General features: G+C 42.9%; 1 protein-coding gene across 1 annotated transcript in view; it reads left to right on the forward strand.

Moving 5' to 3' along the window:
• The window catches only part of GREB1 (growth regulating estrogen receptor binding 1), a 121,251-nt gene that overhangs the window by 56,643 nt on the left and 43,757 nt on the right, over positions 1-20,851 (forward strand). The window contains exons 17-21 of the mRNA XM_077291440.1: positions 933-1,272; positions 1,433-1,548; positions 4,594-4,793; positions 9,724-9,813; positions 11,436-12,019. Of these exons, the coding sequence (XP_077147555.1) occupies positions 933-1,272; positions 1,433-1,548; positions 4,594-4,793; positions 9,724-9,813; positions 11,436-12,019 (1,330 nt within the window). The remainder of the gene's footprint in view (positions 1-932; positions 1,273-1,432; positions 1,549-4,593; positions 4,794-9,723; positions 9,814-11,435; positions 12,020-20,851) is intronic.

Here is a 20,851-nt window from a genome sequence, read left to right on the forward strand (position 1 = left end):
AAACTCTATATCTGCGGGTAAATTGTGGTTCTCGAGGTGACAAGTTCCCTTAAAGTGAAGCGATAACAGTATAATCATTGGGCAGTTTGCTTGCTAGGATCTTTAGATCCCATGTCTCCCATGTGAATGGAGGGGAGTTGACCATGTGTGACCATTGCTGAATACATTTCTTTGAATCTATGCGAGTGATAGTGCCCATGTGATCAGGGTGATTCCCTGCAGTCAGACTCCCACTGATCATACATTATCCTGCCGATAGGTGGTAAATATTGGTGGTGGGATAATCTTTAATAGATAAGCACACCAAGTTAAGATCTTCAAATCAAGGAACTTTTCACCAGTGACGTAGACACGGCTGGTACATTTGTTGGTCTTCTCTGTGGTGACATTTGGATGTGAAACTTGGACGATTAAGAAACAAAACAGAAGAAGAATCGACGCCTTTGAAATGTAGTGCTGGAGAAGGATGTTATCAGTACCAAAGATGGCAAGAAGAACAAACAAATCAATTTTGAGACAAATCAAGCCAGACATGTCACTCGAAGCAAGGACCACCAAGCTATGACTTGCCTACTTTGTTCTCTTCGTCTGATATGTGCAGTCACTGAAGAAGGACATCATGGTCGGAAGAATAGAAGGAACAAGGAGAAAAGGAAGACCAGCAACCCTATGGCTTAATACTATCACAATAACGTCATAGAATACCCTGGTGGAGCTATCTAGGCTTGTACAACATCGATCTTCCTACAGATTACTCATCCATCAAGTCACCGGGGCTTCTGATCGAGCCAAAGGCCATTAAAAGAGCAAAACAAAACCCACCATATAATATATATCAACATGAAGAACGCCTGCTCATGTACTGGTACATTTGCATCGGTAACGTCTTCCCCAGTTTCACCATTTTTTTTTGCTTTTGTTATCCCCTTTAGGTTTCCTAAGCTTCACAGTGCCGTGATTCAGTCCTTCCTTCTCATCCAGCACTACTCCTCAGCCATGATGGCCGTCTGCGGACTCTCCCAGATGAAGAGCTATACTTCAGTGGAAACTCTTGAGATCGTTCAGAACCTTCTGAACTCACCCAAACAGTGTGCCAGTGGGCACGGACTTATGGTTCTCATGAGAATCCCTTGCATCCAGTTGGCCACATTGGCCTATGAGCGCCTCCGCCATGTTAGAGAACGTTTGGGTTTACAAAATCGTTTCGAAGTAATACTGGGAACGGCCAACTCCGCCATTACTGTCGGGAAGCACTTTGTGGACCAACTAAAGGTAACTCCTGTAGATCTGTATTCTTGTAGGTCTCATTTTCAGCCTAATTCTTTTCAAGAGAAGAATACCCAGACGTGGACCTGTAGAATTCAGTGGTTCTATACATTAGGTGCACAATATTCTCATATGCTAGTAGTAAATATCATTCATTAATTGGCAGGTCTGGCAAAACAATGAGGAGGAAGACTGGCAGCCCCGAACATACCTGGCGCTGGAAGGCCTTCCATGCATACTGATCTGCAGCGGAACAGAACCTCTTGGAGAATCTTTGCCACGGTGAGTCTTAATTTTCCTTCAAGGCAGTACAAGTGCCAAACATTATTTTGGTTATGTTTAGGCTGAGCTTAGATTGGGTAGAATTGCCGCAGATTTCCCATTCGGATGAAAAGTCCACAGTGGAATACCTTGTGGAAGTTTTCTGCAAACCCAATGTCCACCCAACACTGCTGCAGAGATGATTGACAGGTCTCTCTCTAAGTATACACATGGGAGAAATCTGGAAATTGCCTGCTATTGTGCTGGGAAGAGGTGGCCAGGGACCATAGAGAGCCCACTAGTCCGGCTCTTCTCAGCACCACAGTAGTTAATTGACAGTTTTCTCAAAATATGTTTTCTCTATTCTTGAAGATATGATTTCTCTGAAAGCTCAGAGCCTAAGGGTATGTTTCCACGTTCAGGAAACGCTGCGTTTTTGACGCTGCGTTTTTCCGCAGCGTCAAAAACGCAGCGTCCAGATGTTACAGCATAGTGGATGGGATTTCATGAAATCCAGACTCCACTATGCGTTAAAAAACGCATGCGTTTTTGCCGTGAAAACGCATGCGTGGTGCGTTTTTTCGAAACGCAGCATGTTGCTACTATGAGCAAAACACGCAGGAACACCGCAGGTGACCTGCCAGTGACCTCAGGTGCAGTTTTGGTCAGGATTTTACCTGCATAAAATCCTGACCAAAGCCTGAAGCAAAACTGAACGTGGAAACATACCCTTACACAAAATGATATACTTGGCTGCAATTCATGCTGCCTGTGATTTGGGAAGCATGAATTGCTGAATTGCCTGGCAAGTTCCCTTTAATTTATATTGCTGAAAGAGCAAGGATTTGTTGCAGATTTTCCCATTGATGTCAATAGAGAATTGACAATCCACACTCAAATCCCTGTGGTGCAGATTTTACTGCAAACTACCTGGAATCCACAGCAAAATTTACAGGTGCAAAAGTGTTTTTGGAAAAAAAAACCCAAAACTCTGGATACTCCTCTTCCCAGAATTGTGCCATTACTGCCTATGTAGAAGAGGAACTGGAACCATGGGACCCCCTGAAGCAGACTGGAAGACATGGCAGCTATTGTAGCAGCCTTGGACAGCGACATAGCAGAGTTGATTCAGTGATGAAGAGCCAGGGCAGCAGAGCTGAGAGACACAAGTGGTTCTGTTGCAAACCTAGAACAGTAGTGAAGCAGAGTATAGTTTGTCACTGAGTCCATGTCATGGCGGACATAGCGGTTAGTCAGGGTTACCTAGTGATGTAGCAGACCTGGATTCTGTCACAGAATCCAGATAGAACTAGACAGTGGTGCAGCAGATTTACACAGTGAAATAGCAAAGCTTTGTTTGTCATAGAGCCTAGGCAAAACTAGCCAGAGGTATAGCAGTTACTCAGTGATACAGCAGATCTTGGTTTGTCACAGATTACAGACAGAACTAGCTAGTGGAGTAGCAGAAGTACCCAGTGATGTAGCAGAGCTTGGTTTGTCAGGGGGATCAAAGGCTGAAGCAGGTCTTGGTTGCTCATGGATGCCAACTAAGTGAATACTATAAGGCCTAAGAGCACGGCCTAACAAGAGCCAGATAACTTGATGCGCCAGATAACCTGATGCTCCAGATAGCCTGATGCTCCAGATAGCTTGATGCGCCAGATAGCCTGATGCTCCAGATAACCTGATGCGCCAGATAACCTGATGCGTCAGATAGCCTGATGTGCCAAATAGCCTGATGTGCCAGATAGCTTCATGTGAGTCTCCCGCCATGGCCGTGGGGTACTCGGTACCGGGTCCAGTACTTAAGGGGACGTGTCACGGCGGCAACCAGGTCCGTAGCCCTGGGCGCCCATGTAAAAGGGGAATTTGAATAAAGTTTATGTTCGTGATGCCACCTGTGGTATTCGGTCAGTGGGGACCGACGCTGGGGTGATGTTATTGCAGCTAGATGGTATAACTTCCCACAGGTGAAGTGTATCCCCAGGGCTCCCGGTGTATAGATTAAAGATGGTGATTGGCTCAGTAAGGAATGAGGACACAGGTTTGCAGTCTCTTTACCTGGTTTACTGAAGACTTCAGGCAGCCACAGTCCAGGGTACCAGATCATAGGGCAGTCCAGCCTGCTTGGAAGCGAATCCAGAGTCCCCCTTACCAGGTGGGAGTTAAAAGCCTTCCTCAAAGCGCTGTGGTATTGTAGTCACTTACTGCCTATGGCTTCACATAAGGTCCTCACAGTTGTTCTCTCTCTGTCCCCCATATAGGATAGGACATAACCCGTTTGACTGGTGACTTGAGCCTTTTTACAGGGACTCTAGCACGCCCCGGGCTCTAAGGGTGTCACCGTGTCTCCTGGGTATTAAGGCGGACAGGTATCTTGCAGTTCAGCTGTCCTGCCGGTCTCTGATGTAAGTCGTAGAGTCCTTACAACCTCGGTGGTCCAGCTACCGGTTATCTGCGCCTCAGAGGGAGGCCGCCTGCTCTTAGCTGGTCTCCCCTGATATCTTTCCCCTGTGCTTCACTCTCATTCACGCTCACTCAACGATGTTCGGCTGTCGGTATAATCTCTGTCCAGGAGCTTCAGCACTTTCTGGCTGAATGGGCCCTCCAGTCCTATAGACTGCTCTCTTCTTGCCTCAGACTGCTCCAGTCTGCTGTCTGGCACGAACTCTTTGACAATCTTATCTCTCTTTCCCTCCAATCCACAATATATATAGGGGAGTCACCTATGAAATAGGATCAAAAGCTCCCCCTTGTGGCCTGGAGTGTGAACATGTTGTGTGTGTGGTGGTTACCTGATAAGAGTTATCCTTTATCGCTTCCAAGCGTAACATCACTCTCCCCGGGAGGAAAGCAATGCTACTGTGACGATCAGGACCCTGGGGCGCCACAGATGCGCCAGATAACTTGATGCACCAGATAGCCTGATGCGCCAGATAGCCTGATGCACCAGATAACCTGATGCGCCTAATGATGATTTTTTTGATAATTATTTTTTACTTGATCATTTGTATCTACATTAAGAAATGTAAAATAACTGATATTTTGCATTTCTTGTGATTGCAGGTCTTTACGATACTGCGATCTCCGTCTACTTCAATTTCATACCTGGGAAAGAACTGCAATAGAACAAGAGCTAGGATTTGCTTCTTGTTTTCTTGATTCTGATGGATCTCAAGACCGAGGACTGGGCCGGGATGTCTTGGACAGTGACCCAGAAAAACTAAGCAGCACTGACAACGAGGATGAGGAGATGGTGATAGATGGTAAGACAAGTATTCAACATGCTTCTTAAAACCTTGTATTATACTAATGATGATGGGCCATGGATAACACATTAATGGGTTTGTCCAAGTGTACAAAAGATGTATATTTTACTGTTGAATTGATTCAGGCATACTCAGTTCCTTAATCCCCCGCGGATCAAACACAGTCCGCCTCAAAGATCTACACTGGCTCCGGAAGCATTGTCTACCCTGTTTGAAGTCACAACTTCTGCAGCCAATTCAGGTGACTAGAAGAGTGCATCATTGGATGCTTTCTAGTCACTTAACCTCCATCAGTGGTGCTGTGGCTTCTTTCGGAACTGGTCGAGAGACCTTTGGAGTGGCCTAAGCTGGATCTGCAGGGGCACCGGAAGGTGAGTATGCCTCTGTTTATTATTTTTAATCAATCCATACCTGGCATAAAATATATTTTACTGTCGGACAACGTCTCTTACACTTTACCATTTGCATGAGGCCTTTCAGAAAAACTTTTTTGACTGTCTCCAATGATAAGAAAATTACATTAGGCAGCTACCATATCTTGTTTTTCACGGAACCATAGGGTTCAAGAAAGGATGAAAGTTTTAAAACAACGATTAAAATTGAATATGCGAATAGCTCTTTAAGGGATTATTAAAAGTGAAAACTAGAGAACAACATCAATAAAGTCACCGAGGTTCAGGCCATGTGGGAGGATTCCACATTTATCACAGTTCTCATGTCATTAACAGCAGGATTAGTCATTTTCAGCTTCCTACACTCATTTTCAGCACTGGAATATAATGTCTACATCTTAATTATCAGCTCATAATTCACTTTTCTCACTATTTCCAATGATGAAGAATATTTTTAAAAATTCTTTAAATGCTGCTGTTCAGATTTGTATTGGGCAGAAGACAAGAAGAGGGGAGGGTGGAATAGAAAAGTGGGCACCGCTCCATATATAAGAGAAAAGTCTTATGATGAGTCTTTGGCCAAGCTAGGTGACAACCAGTGCCATCACATAGAGCATGGGTTGTGACAAAGCTGGCCAGAACGATTTATTAAGTCCTATAAAAATTGGAAAAATTATAAATAATCCAGATACATAGATCATAGATAATGACCGGTTAGGGTGAAGAGATAAGATGGTGCATTCTAATTTGGCTGCAGACATGGAAAACTTAATAACGATGGCGAAGCCATGGACAGAATGTTAAAGCCTTCCTACATATCAAAGCAAATTCATCCAAAGTTGATCATTTTGAGAGGGAATATTCAACTGTCTTATGTTGATGGTGACCTTCCAACTCTCCTCCTAGTGTGAAGTTTCCACAATCAGTGATGGTTTGGGGAGCCATGTCATCTGCTGGTGTAGGTCCATTGTGTTTTATCAAGACCAAAGTCAGAGCAGCCATCTACCAGGAAATTTTACAGCACTTCATGCTTCCCAGTGTAATAGAGTGCAGGGTTGAGTATGTCACCGCGGAACAGACAGACCAACTGTTGAGGGGAATTTATTAACAGGAGTAAAATTCTCCTTGCAGGGAGTAAACAGGGGGTTAATAGAGATAAATCAGTAAACAGTTAAGCGGAATCAAAAGGGTTAATGAGTATTCTTGTAACTTATCAGTCCAGGGAGGTCCTGACTGGAGGGTCCTAATTCCAACGTGGGTACAGTCACAAGCAGCACTTGAGATCCTGAAGTCTCTCCTCTGTGTCCTGGGAACTGGAGACTCCGGGGTTAAGGCTTTTCTCCCAGTGAAGCTGAAAGCAGGAAGTAACTCAGCCACTCTGCTGGAGTCTCTGTATATTAGGCTGGCAGGCTTTCTGCAGCAGCAATGCTACACACACACTGAGCAGTTTACTTGTCACACTCAGGGGTCCTGGCTTGTCACTGCGGTCACCGGTGATACGTGCTCAGGTCACTGTCAGGGGATACGTCTTCTCTGATTATGGAGGCTTCCAAGTCCACACTCTCACATCCAGCCTCCACTACGGCTGGTATCTCAGCCTCAGTGCCCTCACGGGGAGCACTCTCTTTCGGGGAGCGTGGCGCTGCAGCCTGCTCTCTGTCTGGCGCGCTGTCCCCTCTTCTGGCACACTCTGCTCTCCCGCTCTTTTCTGACCACACCCCCCTCTCTTCCTCTCTGCCCCCAGCAGTCACATGGTCCCTTCTGTCCAGGGCAGAAAGTCTTCCCCCCGACAACCCAGCTGTCTGACTAAGTGGTTCCAGGTAAGGAGCAGGGAAAGCAACCTCCTTACACCTCTGCCGACAAGCTTTTTGGAGATGGAAATTTCATTTCAGCAAGATTTGGCTGCTTTCCACACTGCCAAAAGTAACAATACCTGGTTTAAAAGCAACCGTATCACTGTGCTTGGTTGGCAGCAAACTCACCTGACCTTAACCCTATAGGGAATCTATGGCGTATTGTCAAGAGGAAGATGAGAGACACCAGACCCAACAATGCAGATGAGTTGAAGGCCACCATTAAAGCATCCTGGGCTTCCATAACCCCTCAGCAGTGCCACAGGCTGATCGCCTCCATGCCACGCTTCATTGATGCAGTAATTGATGCAAAAGGAGCCCAGACCAAGTATTGAGTGCATTTACTGAACATACATTTCAGTAGGCCAACATTTCGGATTTTAAAATCATTTTTCAAGCTGATGTTATAAAGTATTCTAATTTACTGAGATAATGATTTGGGGATATTCATTGGCTGTAAGCCATAATCATCAACATTAACAGAAATAAACACTTGAAATAGATCACTCAGTTTGTTATGACTGTTTACAATATATGAGTTTCACTTTTTGCATTGAAGAACTGAAATAAAATAACTTTTTGATGATATTCTAATTTAGTGAGAAGCACATTCTAATTTAGTGAGAAGCACTTGTATGTATATGTATTGTTTTTTTGCATGTGGATGCATCTGTGTGCATGTATCTATATGTGTGTATGTAATATGTATATGTAAGTATCCGTGGTATGTGTATGTCTATGTGTCTGTGTGTTTTTGTGGATATAATGTGTATATAGTTGTGTGTATATGTGAATGTGATGTGTATATGTATGTATCTGTGTATGTACATATTGTTTTATGTATGTATTGTAGTACAGCGGTGTCCACATGGTGCAGTGATGAGGCAGTGACCCAGGAAAGTTCAAAAGTAAATGTAGTTTTAATGTCAAAACTCACAAACAAAAGACATGGTATCCTCCGGATCGCAGCTGGGAAACAAGACAGTCCATAAATGCGTCCGGTTGCCGAGGGCGACTTCACCACCATATTATGCTGCATGGTGCCAGGAGTTTGCTCCGCTTGACTCTGTGTTCCCTCACACAGCCAAGCTTTTGTAGAACCCTCTGCTCTACACTTGCAAACTCCACGCTGACACACCCAACCCTCTCCTGCAGTTTTTTTTTTTACAAAGGATTTATGGCCGAAGGCCACATGGAAAACCCGGATCGGGGAGGAAACGGACTGCCTCATTGCCGTCCTGTAATCCGTTTAAAAAATAAAAGCCCATGGCAGGTTTTCCTAAATCTGCCTTGGACAAATAGCTTGTCCAAGACCAACACTCACTTTTATTCTGCGTTGCAATCACAGCTATGCCTGTGACTGCAATGCACTCCCGCAATATGCTTCTGTGTGCATCCTGGGGGACACATAGCGGCCCTCACATATAACACCAGTCACTGTCTCACAGTATTTGTATGTATACAGTGGAGAAAAAAGTATTTAGTCAGCCACCAATTGTGCAACTTCTCCCACTTAAAAAGATGAGAGAGGCCTGTAATTGACATCATAGATAGACAAAAGTTCATCTCCATATTTTGCTATATATCCTTTGTTTGCAATGACAGAGGTCAAACGTTTTCTGTAAGTCTTCACAAGGTTGGCACACACTGTTGTTGGTATGTTGGCCCATTCCTCCATGCAGTTCTCCTCTAGAGCAGTGATGTTTTGGGCACATTTGGTGGCTGACTAAATACCTTTTTACTCCACTGTATATGGATGTGATGTGTATATGTATATGTATGTATCTTTGTGTATTTGTGGATGTGATGTAGATATGTATGTGTATATATCTGTTTCAAGTGAAAATAAAACAAAAGTAAATGTTTGGGAAACTACAATTTCTATAACTAGCCAAGAGGCAGTGTAGCCAAGCGGTCCGAGTTCAAAAGCCAGGAGGGTACGTCATATACAGAGGGGGAGACAAAGATGTTGTCAGGTCACAGTTCGGGGTCAGAATTCTAATAAGGTAGCAGATCATGACAAAAGGGCTAGGTAAATGGATGGTTAAGTCAAATCCAAGGTTGAACAGCAAAGACCAGAATACAAGACTAGGACACAGAGCAAACACAGATCTCTTGAGCAAAACAACAATTGGCAGAAATCTAAGGCAGAGAGCAGGCTAAATGGCCAGGTAATTACTCTGAACAGGAGACACATGGAGGTAGCCCCAACATGCCCTGGCCCTAAGTAGACGGCTAAGCTGTCACTCATGACACTGACAGTTCAGTACTCCCCAGCTCCCAATTGGACGGCTGAGCTATCAGTCACCATACCAGGAGCTCAGCATGCCCCTGCCCTAGATTGGACTGCAGAATAGTCATTCACTGAGTCCAGACACACTGACAGGCGGAATCATGACAATTATAGCCTGATAAATAAAGACATGGTAAAATAGCTAAATTTGTTTAAGAATGAATGCAAGGGTGAGGGTTAAGGGTGAAATGGCCCACCCCGGTTCTGTGCCTTCATATGAATCATACATCATTCTTTATTGTTGGAGTATATTACATAATGGATGATGAGGACATGTTTGTCGTTAGACACTAGCTCATTAATTGTTCGCTTGTTCTGTAAGTCAATGGGATAATGGCATTTGGCATCAGAGAAATATTTTTTTTTTTCATTTCCTTCCATTGAATAAGGGTCTAATTCGGATAAACGAAGCCCTGGTAAAAGACAAAGATCTTCATCAGACGATTCTGCCTCTTCATCACTGTCTTCAAAAGCCTCCGGTAAGATCCTGTCGTAATGGATTAGGGAATGTTCAGGCTACTTGCTGCTCCATTATTGTCAGAGGAGAAGGATGGGGCTTGTAGCTCAATAAACAGCTGCGTCTATAGAAAAGAAGTCAATGACTAGACACGTGTAATAGTTCACTCCAGGGTTTAGAGGCTTTTCCATAATACCAAAGTATTTCTATGAAATAAGAAGAGTGAAGGGGGTAGTGGAAGGGTAAAAACTCTATGGTGGTACTGCTGTTCTGTGTGCTCTGTAACCTCTGTGCGGCACCACAGTGCTGTAAAGGGCTTGTCGGGCCTTAGGCTACAAGTGTGCAGTTACTCTATGTGACTGCAGACTAGTGAATCCTCACATCGTCAGGATTCTCCGGTGCCAGTGCCGGGAGCGGGCAGTGATGTGACTGTAAGAATGAGATTTGCATACTTCCGGACACATTCTGACTAGATGTGTACAGCGTTGCTCAATTTCTGTGTATTGAACAAGGCTGTGCCCGTGTCAGCATGACATCAGCAGACACGTTCTGTCAACAGAGCAGAAAGAGAAGCCGACGTGATGTCAGTAGAACCTGATAAATTGCTGTCAGGGGCAGTCTGGAACCACTTTGTGCTGGCAGAGATTGGTGCCAGGCAAAACAGGCTGATAATTAGAATCTACCTGCCTGTTAGTGCTTAGGCACACTCTAAAATAAAAAAGTCCCGGATAACCCCTTCAACAGGGCACAGACCCCGTTGAGTGGGTGGTGCCATTATCGTTTACTAGATATGGTTCTCACCTTCACGGTTGGGTAGGATCTTGCATTAGAGATTTGTAGGGTAAATGTTGTAGTATTGTCCACAGTATTAATCCCGCTTCTCCCTCTCCTACCCTAATTGGTATTAAATAATTTATCTCTTGTGCCCCAATCTATATCCTTGATTGCATATCATATATATTGATCAAGTAAATTGTCAGAATTGTTGAGAATAATTGGTGTCCCGAGTTTTAACTATATGTAATAAATGCATAGCTTTATTGTTTGTTTTTTTCTGGTTTGCTATATATGGCACCTTGAGGTCATAGGTAATTTTGCCTTTAGATTACAGTTCATTGGCCCTGATTCATTAAGGCAGGAGTTTCGTACAGCAGACTTAATGAGGGGCGTGCATGAATAAGATGCGCCAAATTCATTAAGATACAACAAATGTTGGAAATGATGCTCCAAGTTAAGGCCTGGCGTAACATTTGTGGCATAAGAAAGGCCCGCCACTTATCATAAATATGATGGGCCGGTGTAGGCCCATTCTGCCTTGCCCTGTCGATTCAGCACTTCTGCTCAAAACTGGTTGGAAAACTGCAAAAGTTGCAAAATGTTTGCACAACCTCAAGTTGCACATTTTTTTTTCGACTATTGAAACTGTTTTACGCCAGTTTTCTGGTGTAAAAATGTTCCTGTATCGGCCTCATAAAGTCCCTAGAGTTCTATCCTATCCTCTTTGTGCCCTTCTATTAGTGGAGAATATATCCAACACACAGAGACACATTTTGGCCCATAAATCCCTATTGTTGCTGGATTTAGGATATAACTATCGTCTCTAGATATAACATGTGGATTCGATTCTTATTCTTTAATTATTAGGTTCAGTTGTCAACAGTGAATCGTCATTTTCTGCGATGGTGGATGACAACTCCAAACCAACACAGCAGTCCAGAGTCTCCAACAGTGAGAGCTGTGCCACAGGAAAACCTAAATTGCCACCTGATAATAGTGTGAAGAAACAATCTGTCATTGCCTGTGATCAACCGGACAGTAACAGCCTCAGCCACACCATGAAGAACAACCAAAGCTCGGCATCGACACCGTCTTCGACTTCATCCTCTTACGTTCACAGTTCAGCGAGCCTACAAATCTCACAGTGTGCTTTGGCCAAGGCCTATAAACAGCCTCCTGTGGTGTTCCTTCCAAAACTGGTGCACGACATCATCACCTCCACTGACAGCAGCGGACTCTCCAAGTCGTCGTCTTTTCTGCCACGTTGTGATGTCTCTTGGGCCAGTTCTTTCCGTCCACTGCTAAGTAAGACGATGACTTGCACGGAGCAGTCGTTGTATTACCGTCAATGGACTGTACCCAAACCGGGTCATATGGACTACTGCAACGTCAATGAGGGTAGAATGGACTCCTTCCATTCAAGGAGGCTGCTTCTCAGTGGACCACCACAGGTATGAGACCACAGCCAAAAATTGTGTCTTTTGATTGGATTAAAATGTGAAGACTTCTAATTCTGTAAGACCAAGCCGATGTCTTTGGGTTGGTTGTTCCTGAGCACTGGACCCTACACTATTTTCCCCAGAGCAATGAGTCAATGAGAACCCATAACTCTTGCTCTGGTGGACTTGAGCAGACCATGTACTACACAGAAGGCTGTTCATCTGCTGGGACATATATAGTATTACATTCCTGCAGGGGAAATACCGGGGAAGCTCAATCTTCCTACAGGTGCTTTAAGTAAATTCTGGCCTATGTTTCAGTCTTTGTCCCATTTACTAAGACTCATGTTTCTTCTGCCTGTCTAAAAAAAACAACATAAAAGACAATAGATGAAGTAATTTACAACATATTTATTAAAAGATGCATACTTTAAAAAAAAATTGTTTCCTTTGGGTCTGAGAAAGTCAGAAAATAAATTCATGCCTACTATGACTAGACATAGGTTTGTAAAAAAATGTATTCTATTTTCTGGGTGTCTTCTTAAGAAAGCAGTCTAGAGCTTACAGGACATACCCATGCAGCTCTCAAATTTGATGAGTTACAATAAATATCATAATTTCAATTACGGCAAGAGTGAGGATTCGTGATCCTGGAATGAAGATTAGAGGCATCCAGCTACCTTGCACTATGCCGCTCCACACCATAATCTGGACCGGTGTGACAGTCTCTTTTGAAGTTCTGAAGGCCTCTTAATGGTGTTGCCCATGTGGTGTCCAGACTAATCTTTGGCTATAATTGCATCCAGTACAAAATGGGACTCATCGCTGAAGAGGACAGACTTCCAATCCAGCCTCCAGTCTGCATCTGGAGAACACAGGGGCAACAGCATGAAGAGGCCTTCATGAGGGTACATCACACTGGTCCTACTCCTGGGATTATCGTGTGGGGTGGTATAATGTATGGTAGTTAGACTCCTGTAGTCTTCATTCCAGGTACACTAACATGTCGGCGTTACATTGATTTGGCCTTTGCAACCAGTGGTACGATCATTTCTCCTCAATGTCCAGGGAGCTTTTTTCACCATGACAATGCCAGTCTGCATGTTGCTCGTGCTACTGTGAGCAGCTTTTGTGGACTAATTGTGCTACCGCGGCCTGCAGCGTCTCCAGACTTGTCTCCCTTTGAGCACATCTGGGACGTCACTGGACGGCAATTACAAAGAAGCTGCATCAGTGGATGCTGATTTGCTCAAGTGCATTCAGTGTGATAGAGCATTCCTCAGACGGCCATTAATACCCTCACTGATAGCAGCCAAAGCTGTAAGTGCGGGGCTTTCTGCACATGACGCTCATACTCCATACTAAATAAATCCAGACGTTTTGAAAATTTTGCTTCAATTTCTTCATTATTTGCATATTATTATTATGTCTATCCATCCTGTGATTTCCATAATTCCTTGACTTTTCCTTCTTTTCGTTGAAATTTCATTGTTGTGGAAGTGTATTTATCTTCGAGCTAGATTATGTATGTAATGATCTGTCTATCTATCATCTATGTATTATCTGTGTATATGTTCCCATCTGTGTTATTGTATGTAAATATGTGTATGAATGTTTTTTAACTGTTCATGTACGGTATATGTAGGTATGTAACTAAGTGTATAAATGTATATATGTTTATATGTCTCTATGTATGTGTATATGTGTATATCCGAAATGTGGGTATGATCTTGTATGTTTTGTATTTTTGTGTATGTGTTTAATGTTTGTGTGCGTGTGTTTATTATTTGTGTGTACAGTGAAGGAAATAAGTATTTGATCCCTTGCTGATTTTGTACGTTTGCCCACTTACAAAGACATGAACTGTCTATAATCTTAAGGTTAATTTTAACATTGAGAAATAGAATATCAAAAATAAAATCCAGATAATCACATTGTATAAATTATATAAATTTATTTGCATTTTGCAGTGAGAAATAAGGATTTGATCCCTCTGGCAAACAAGACTTACTACTTGTAAGGGTGGCAAAACCCTTGTTGGCAAGCACAGCAGTCAGACGTTTTTTGTACTTGATGATGAGGTTTGCGCACATCAGGAGGAATTTTGGTCCACTCTTTGCAGATCATCTCTAAATCATTAGGATTTTGAGGCTGTCACTTGGCAACTCGGAGCTTCAACTCCCTCCATAAGTTTTCGAAGGGATTAAGGTCTGGAGACTGGCTAGACCACTTCATGACCTTAATGTTCTTCTTTTTGTTGCCTTGGCTCTATGTTTTGGGTCATTGTCTTGCTGGAAGACCCAGCCATGACCCATTTTTTAATGTCTTGGCAGATGGAAGGAGGTTGTCACTCAGGATTTTACAGTACATGGCTCCATCCATTCTCCCATTGATGCAGTGAAGTAGTCCTGTGCCCTTAGCAGAGAAACACCCCCAAAGCATAATGTTTCCTCCTCCATGCTTGACAGTGGGGACGTTGTTCTTTGGATCATAGACGAGTTGAGTTAATACCAAAGACCTCAATTTTTGTCTCATCTGACCACAGCACCTTCTCCCAATCACTCACATAATAATCCAGGTGTTCATTGGCAAACTTCAGATAGGCCTGCACATGTGCCTTCTTGCGGGCATGGCATGATTTGAAACCTTTATGGTGTAATGTATTACCAATCATTTTCTTGGTGACTGTGATCCCAGCTGCCTTGAGATTACTAACAAGTTCCCCCGTGTAGTTTTAGGCTGATCTCTCACCTTCCTCATGATCAAGGATACCCCACAAGGTGAGATATTGCATGTTTCCCCAGATCAATGTCAATTGACAGTCATTTTGTATTTCTTTCATTTTCTTACTATTGCACCAACAGTTGTCTTCTTCTCACCCAACATCTTACGTATGGTTTTGTAGCCCATTCCAGCTTTGTGCAGGTCTATGATCTTGTCCCTGACATCCTTATAAAGCTCTTTGGTCTTGCCCATGTTGTAGAGGTTAGAGTCTGACTGATTAATGGAGTCTGTGGACAGGAGTCTTTTATAAAGGTGACTATGTAAGACAGCTGTCTTTAATGCAGGTAACAAGTTGATTAGGAGCGTCTAACTGGTCTGTAGGAGCCAGAACTCTTAAATGGTTGGTAGGGGATCAAATACTTATTTCACACTGCAAAATGCAAATAAATTTATATAATTTATACAATGTGATTTTCTGGATTTTATTTTTAATACTCTATCTCTAAATGTTAAAATTAACCTACCCTTATGTCTTTGTCAGTGAGCAAACTTACAAAATCAGCAAGGGATCAAATAATTATTTCCTTCACTCTATATGTGGATGTAATAGGTATACTTACAGTATCGCTGTGTATATGTGCATACAATGTTTTTATGTATTTGTGTGTATATATGTAATGTGTATGTATCTATGTGTATGTAATGTGTGTATATATCTGTATGTGTATGTATGAAATGTGTATGTATGTGTATGTAATGTGTGTGTGTTGATTTAGGCTATGTGCACACGTTCAGGATTTCTTGCAGAAAATTCCTGAGAAAAACCTGAAATTTTCTGCAAGAAATCTGCATGCGTTTTTGCCGCGTTTTTGATGCGTTTTTGCCGCGTTTTTGGTGCGTTTTTTTCCGGACATTTCCCAATGCATTTTATTGTGGGAAAATGCAAAATTAATGAACATGCTGCGTTTTTTACCACAATGCATTTTTTTCGCAGAAAAAACGCATCATGTGCACAAAAATTGCGGAATTCATTCTAAATGATGGGATGCATATTGTATGCTGTTTTTTTGCGGTTTTATAGCGTTTTTATCTCGAAAAAAACCTGAAAAACAGCAACGTGTGCACACAGCCTTAATGTATGTATCTATGTATGTAAAGTATATGTATCTGTGCATGTATATGGATGTAATGTGTATATGTACAGTATGTGTGTGTATCTGTATGTAATCTGTGGAAATAATGTGTACTAGATGGAGGGCAGTAATTCTTTGACCTGGGTACCCCATGCGCTCTCCCCCTTGTCTGCTCTCTCTCTCCACCGCTGTGCTTTCTTCCCTCACGTGTTCTCTCGTTTAGAGATCGCAGAGGATACATTTTGTGAGGTAAAATATTGTTTAAAAACAGTCAGTGAAATATTTTACCTGACAAAAGAAATCCTCTGTGATCCCCTACTGTAATGTCAGTATTGTCTTTTGCTTCCTCCCATGCCCAGGAGCTGTGGTGTGCTCCGTACACGGTCAGACACAGACAATTTTTAAAATGAACTTTTGTTCGTGGGAAAACCCTTTTATGTGACTGGCTTCCTCTGCCTGTAGACACGTATCGCATCGTAATTCGCGCAGGCGCAGTAAATGAGATCGCCACCATCTTTGTGCAGACAGATAGCAGCAGTCACATTAAAACTGCGCATGCGCTCCTCCTGTACAAAAATGGCAGCAGTCAGTGAATCATTCGGCTGATCCCGGCGGCGACGTGTTCGCGACGGTGTTCCGCTGGTGGTACTGCGCAAGAGGCTGCTTACGGCGTATACAGTGTGTATGTCTGTGATGCGTACAGCGTATACACTGTGTGTGTGTGTGTGTGTGTGTGTGTGTGTGTGTGGTGCGTACAGCATATACAGTGTGTGTGTGTGTGTGGTGGGTAAGGCATATACAGTGTGTTTTTGTGTGTGTGTGTGTGGTGCGTACAGCGTATAGAGTGTGTGTGTGTGGTGAGTACGGTATATACAGTGTGTGTGTGTGTGTGTGGTGCAACGGTGTTCCGCTGGTGGTACCGTGCAATAGGTTGGTACCACCAGCAGTTTCCATATTGAGACACCCATCACTTTGGTGTCCCAATATGGAGGTGGGTGAATTTCTGCCACTTGGGATTCTGGGATCCGGACACATCTGGACGGAACAGGATGTGAAGACATTACAAGGTAAGTATATATTAAGATATGCATGTACAGTATACACTCACTGGCCACTTTATTAGGTACACCATGCTAGTAACGGGTTGGACCCCCTTTTGCCTTCAGAACTGCCTCAATTCTTCGTGGCATAGATTCAACAAGGTGCTGGAAGCATTCCTCAGAGATTTTGGTCCATATTGACATGATGGCATCACACAGTTGCCGCAGATTTGTCGGCTGCACATCCCAAAGATGCTCCATACAAGGCAGGATGGATCCATGCTTTCATGTTGTTTACGCCAAATTCTGACCCTACCATCCGAATGTCGCAGCAGAAATCGAGACTCATCAGACCAAGCAACGTTTTTCCAATCTTCTACTGTCCAATTTCGATGAGCTTGTACAAATTGTAGCCTCAGTTTCCTGTTCTTAGCTGAAAGGAGTGGTACCCGGTGTGGTCTTCTGCTGCTGTAGCCCACCTGCCTCAAAGTTCGACGCACTGTGCGTTCAGAGATGCTCTTAGGCCTACCTTGGTTGTAACGGGTGGCGATTTGAGTCACTGTTGCCTTTCTATCAGCTCGAACCAGTCTGCCCATTCTCCTCTGACCTCTGGCATCAACAAGGCATTTCCGCCCACAGAACTGCCGCTCACTGGATTTTTTTTCTTTTTCGGACCATTCTCTGTAAACCCTAGAGATGGTTGTGCGTGAAAATCCCAGTAGATCAGCAGTTTCTGAAATACTCAGACCAGCCCTTCTGGCACCAACAACCATGCCACGTTCAAAGGCACTCAAATCACCTTTCTTCCCCATACTGATGCTCGGTTTGAACTGCAGGAGATTGTCTTGACCATGTCTACATGCCTAAATGCACTGAGTTGCCGCCATGTGATTGGCTGATTAGAAATTAAGTGTTAACAAGAAGTTGGACAGGTGTACCTAATAAAGTGGCCAGTGAGTGTATGTACCTCTGTGTTTGTATGTGATGTTTATGTGGACCTATGTATCTGTGTATATGGTATGTATTTGTAATGTATGTATCCGTGTCCGTGTATGTAATGTGTATGCATCCGGGCACGTATGTGGATATAATGTGTATGTGTGTGTGTATATATATATATATATATATATATATATATATATATATATATATATATATATATATAAAAATGTATATACAATTTGGAAAATAACTGTGATATACTGCTGATTTTGCAAGTTTTCCCACCTTCAAAGAATGGAGAGGTCTGGAATTTTTATCGTAGGTACATTTCACCTGCGAGAGCCAGAATCTAAAAATAACCAGAAAATCACATTTTATGATTTTTACATAATTAATTTGTATTTTATTGCATGAAATAATTATTCGATACAATAAAAAACAGAACTTAATATTTGGTACAGAAACCTTTGTTTGCAATTACAGAGGTCAGACGTTTCCTGTAGTTCTTTACGAAGTTTGCACACACTGCAGCAGGGATTTTGGCCCCCTCCTCCATACACATCTCCTCCAGATCTTTCAGGATTCGTGGTCAGATGGACATTGGCTAACTTCATACGGGCCTGGACATGTGCTGGTATGAGCAGAGGGATCTTGCGTGCCCTGCAGGATTTAATACATGACGGTGTAGTGTGCTATTAATGGTATTGTATGAGACTGTGGTCCCAGCTCACTTCAGGTCATTGACCAGGTCCTCCCGTGTAGTTCTGGGTTCATTCCTGAGCTTTCTCAGAATCATCCTTACCCCAGGAGATGAGATCTTGCGTGGAACCCCAGACCAAGGAAGAATGACAGTCATCTTGTGTTTCTTCCATTTTCTAATAATTGCACCTTTTCACCAAGCTGCTTGCCTGAGTGCAGAGTAGGAAGCTTCTTAAGAAAATCTAACAGATTCTTGAGAGCCAGAATTTTTGCTGGTTGTTAGGTGAGCAAATACTTATTTCATGTAATGAAATGCAATTTAATTATGTAAAAATCATACAATGTCTGGATTTTTTAAGATTCTGTCTCTCACAGTTGAAGTGTACCATTAATAAAAATTACAGCTCGCATCATTCTGTGTAGGTGGGAAAACTTGTAAAATCAGAAGTGTATCAAATACTTATTTTCCCCACTGTATATGTATCTGCATATATTTGTATATGTGTATATAATGTGTATATGTAAGTGTATGTATCTCTGTGTATATGTGGACGTGATGTGTATATGTTTGTGTATGTGTATGTAATGTGTATATGTGCATGTAATGTGTACATTTTTGTATATTTGCATATTGCATTTCTTTACACTAGTATGTCTGTTGGTCTTTGCTGATATTACTACAGCTACAGTGGGAAAAAAATTATTTAGTCAGCCACCAATTGTGCAAGTTCTCCCACTTAAAAAGATGAGAGAGGCCTGTAATTGACATCAGAGGTAGACCACAACTATGAGAGTCAAAATGAGAAAACAAATCCAGAAAATCACCTTGTCTGATTTGGCAAGATTTATTTTGCAAATTATGGTGGAAAATAAGTATTTGGTCACCTAAAAACATGCAAGATTTCTGGCTCTCACAGACCTGTAACTTCTTCTTTAAGAGGTTCCTCTGTTTTCCACTCATTACCTGTAGTAATGGCCCGTTTGTACTTGTTATCAGTATAAAAGAAACCTGTCCACAACCTCAAACACTCACACTCCAAACTCCACTATGGTGAAGACCAAAGAGCTGTGGAAGGACACCAGAAATAAAATTGTAGCCCTGCACCAGGCTGGGAAGACTGAATCTGCAATAGGCAAGCAGCTTGGTGTGATTAAATCAACTGTGGGAGAAATAATAAGAGAATGGAAGACTTACAAGTCCACTGATAATCTCCCTCGATCTGGGGCTCCACACAAGATCTCACCATGTGGGGTCAAAATGATCACAGTAACGGTGAGCAAAAATCCCAGAACCAGACGGTGGGACCTAGTGAATGACCTGCATAGAGCTGCGACCACCGTAACAAAGGATACCATCAGTAACACACTACGCCACCAGGGACTCAGATCCTGCTGTGCCAGACGTGTCCCCCTGCTTAAGCCAGTACATGTCTGGGCCTGTCTGAAGCTTGCTAGAGAGCATTTGGATTATCCAGAAGAGTACTTGGAGAATGTCATATGGTCTGATGAAACCAAAGTAGAACTGTTTGGTAGAAACAAAACTCGTCGTGTTTGAAGGAGACAGAATGCTGAGTTACATCCAAAGAACACCATACCTACTGTGAAGCATGGGGGTGGCAACATCATGCTTTGGAGCTGTTTCTCTGCCAAGGGACCAGGACGACTGATCCGTGTGCATGAAAGAATGAATGGGGCCATGTATTGTGAGATTTTGAGTGCAAACCTCCTTCCATCAGCAAGGGCATTGAAGATGAAATGTGGATGGATCTTTCAGCATGATAATGATCCCAAGCACACTGCCAGGGCAACAAAGGAGTGGCTTCGTAAGAAGCATATGAAGATCCTGGTGTGGCCTAGCCATTATCCAGCTCTCAACCCCATAGAAAATCTTTGGAGGGAGTTGAACGTCCATGTTGCCCAGCGACAGGCCCAAAACATCACTGCTCTAGAGGAGATCTGCATGGGGGAATGGGCCAACATACCACCAACAGTGTGTGCCAACCTTGTGAAGACTTACAGAAAACGTTTGACCTCTGTCATTGCCAACAAAGGATATATAACAAAATATTGAGATGAACTTTTGTTAATGACCAAATACTTATTTTCCACCATATTTTGCAAAATAAATCTTGCCAAATCAGACAAGGTGATTTTCTGGATTTGTTTTCTCATTTTGACTCTCATAGTTGCGGTCTACCTATAATGTCAATTACAGGCCTCTCTCATCTATTTAAGTGGGGAACTTACACAATTGGTTAATGACTAAATACTTTTTTTTCCTCACTGTATATGTGGCCCTTAGTATT

The sequence above is a fragment of the Ranitomeya variabilis genome, chromosome 2 (genome assembly GCF_051348905.1).
Source record: "Ranitomeya variabilis isolate aRanVar5 chromosome 2, aRanVar5.hap1, whole genome shotgun sequence".
Lineage (NCBI taxonomy): Eukaryota > Metazoa > Chordata > Amphibia > Anura > Dendrobatidae > Ranitomeya > Ranitomeya variabilis.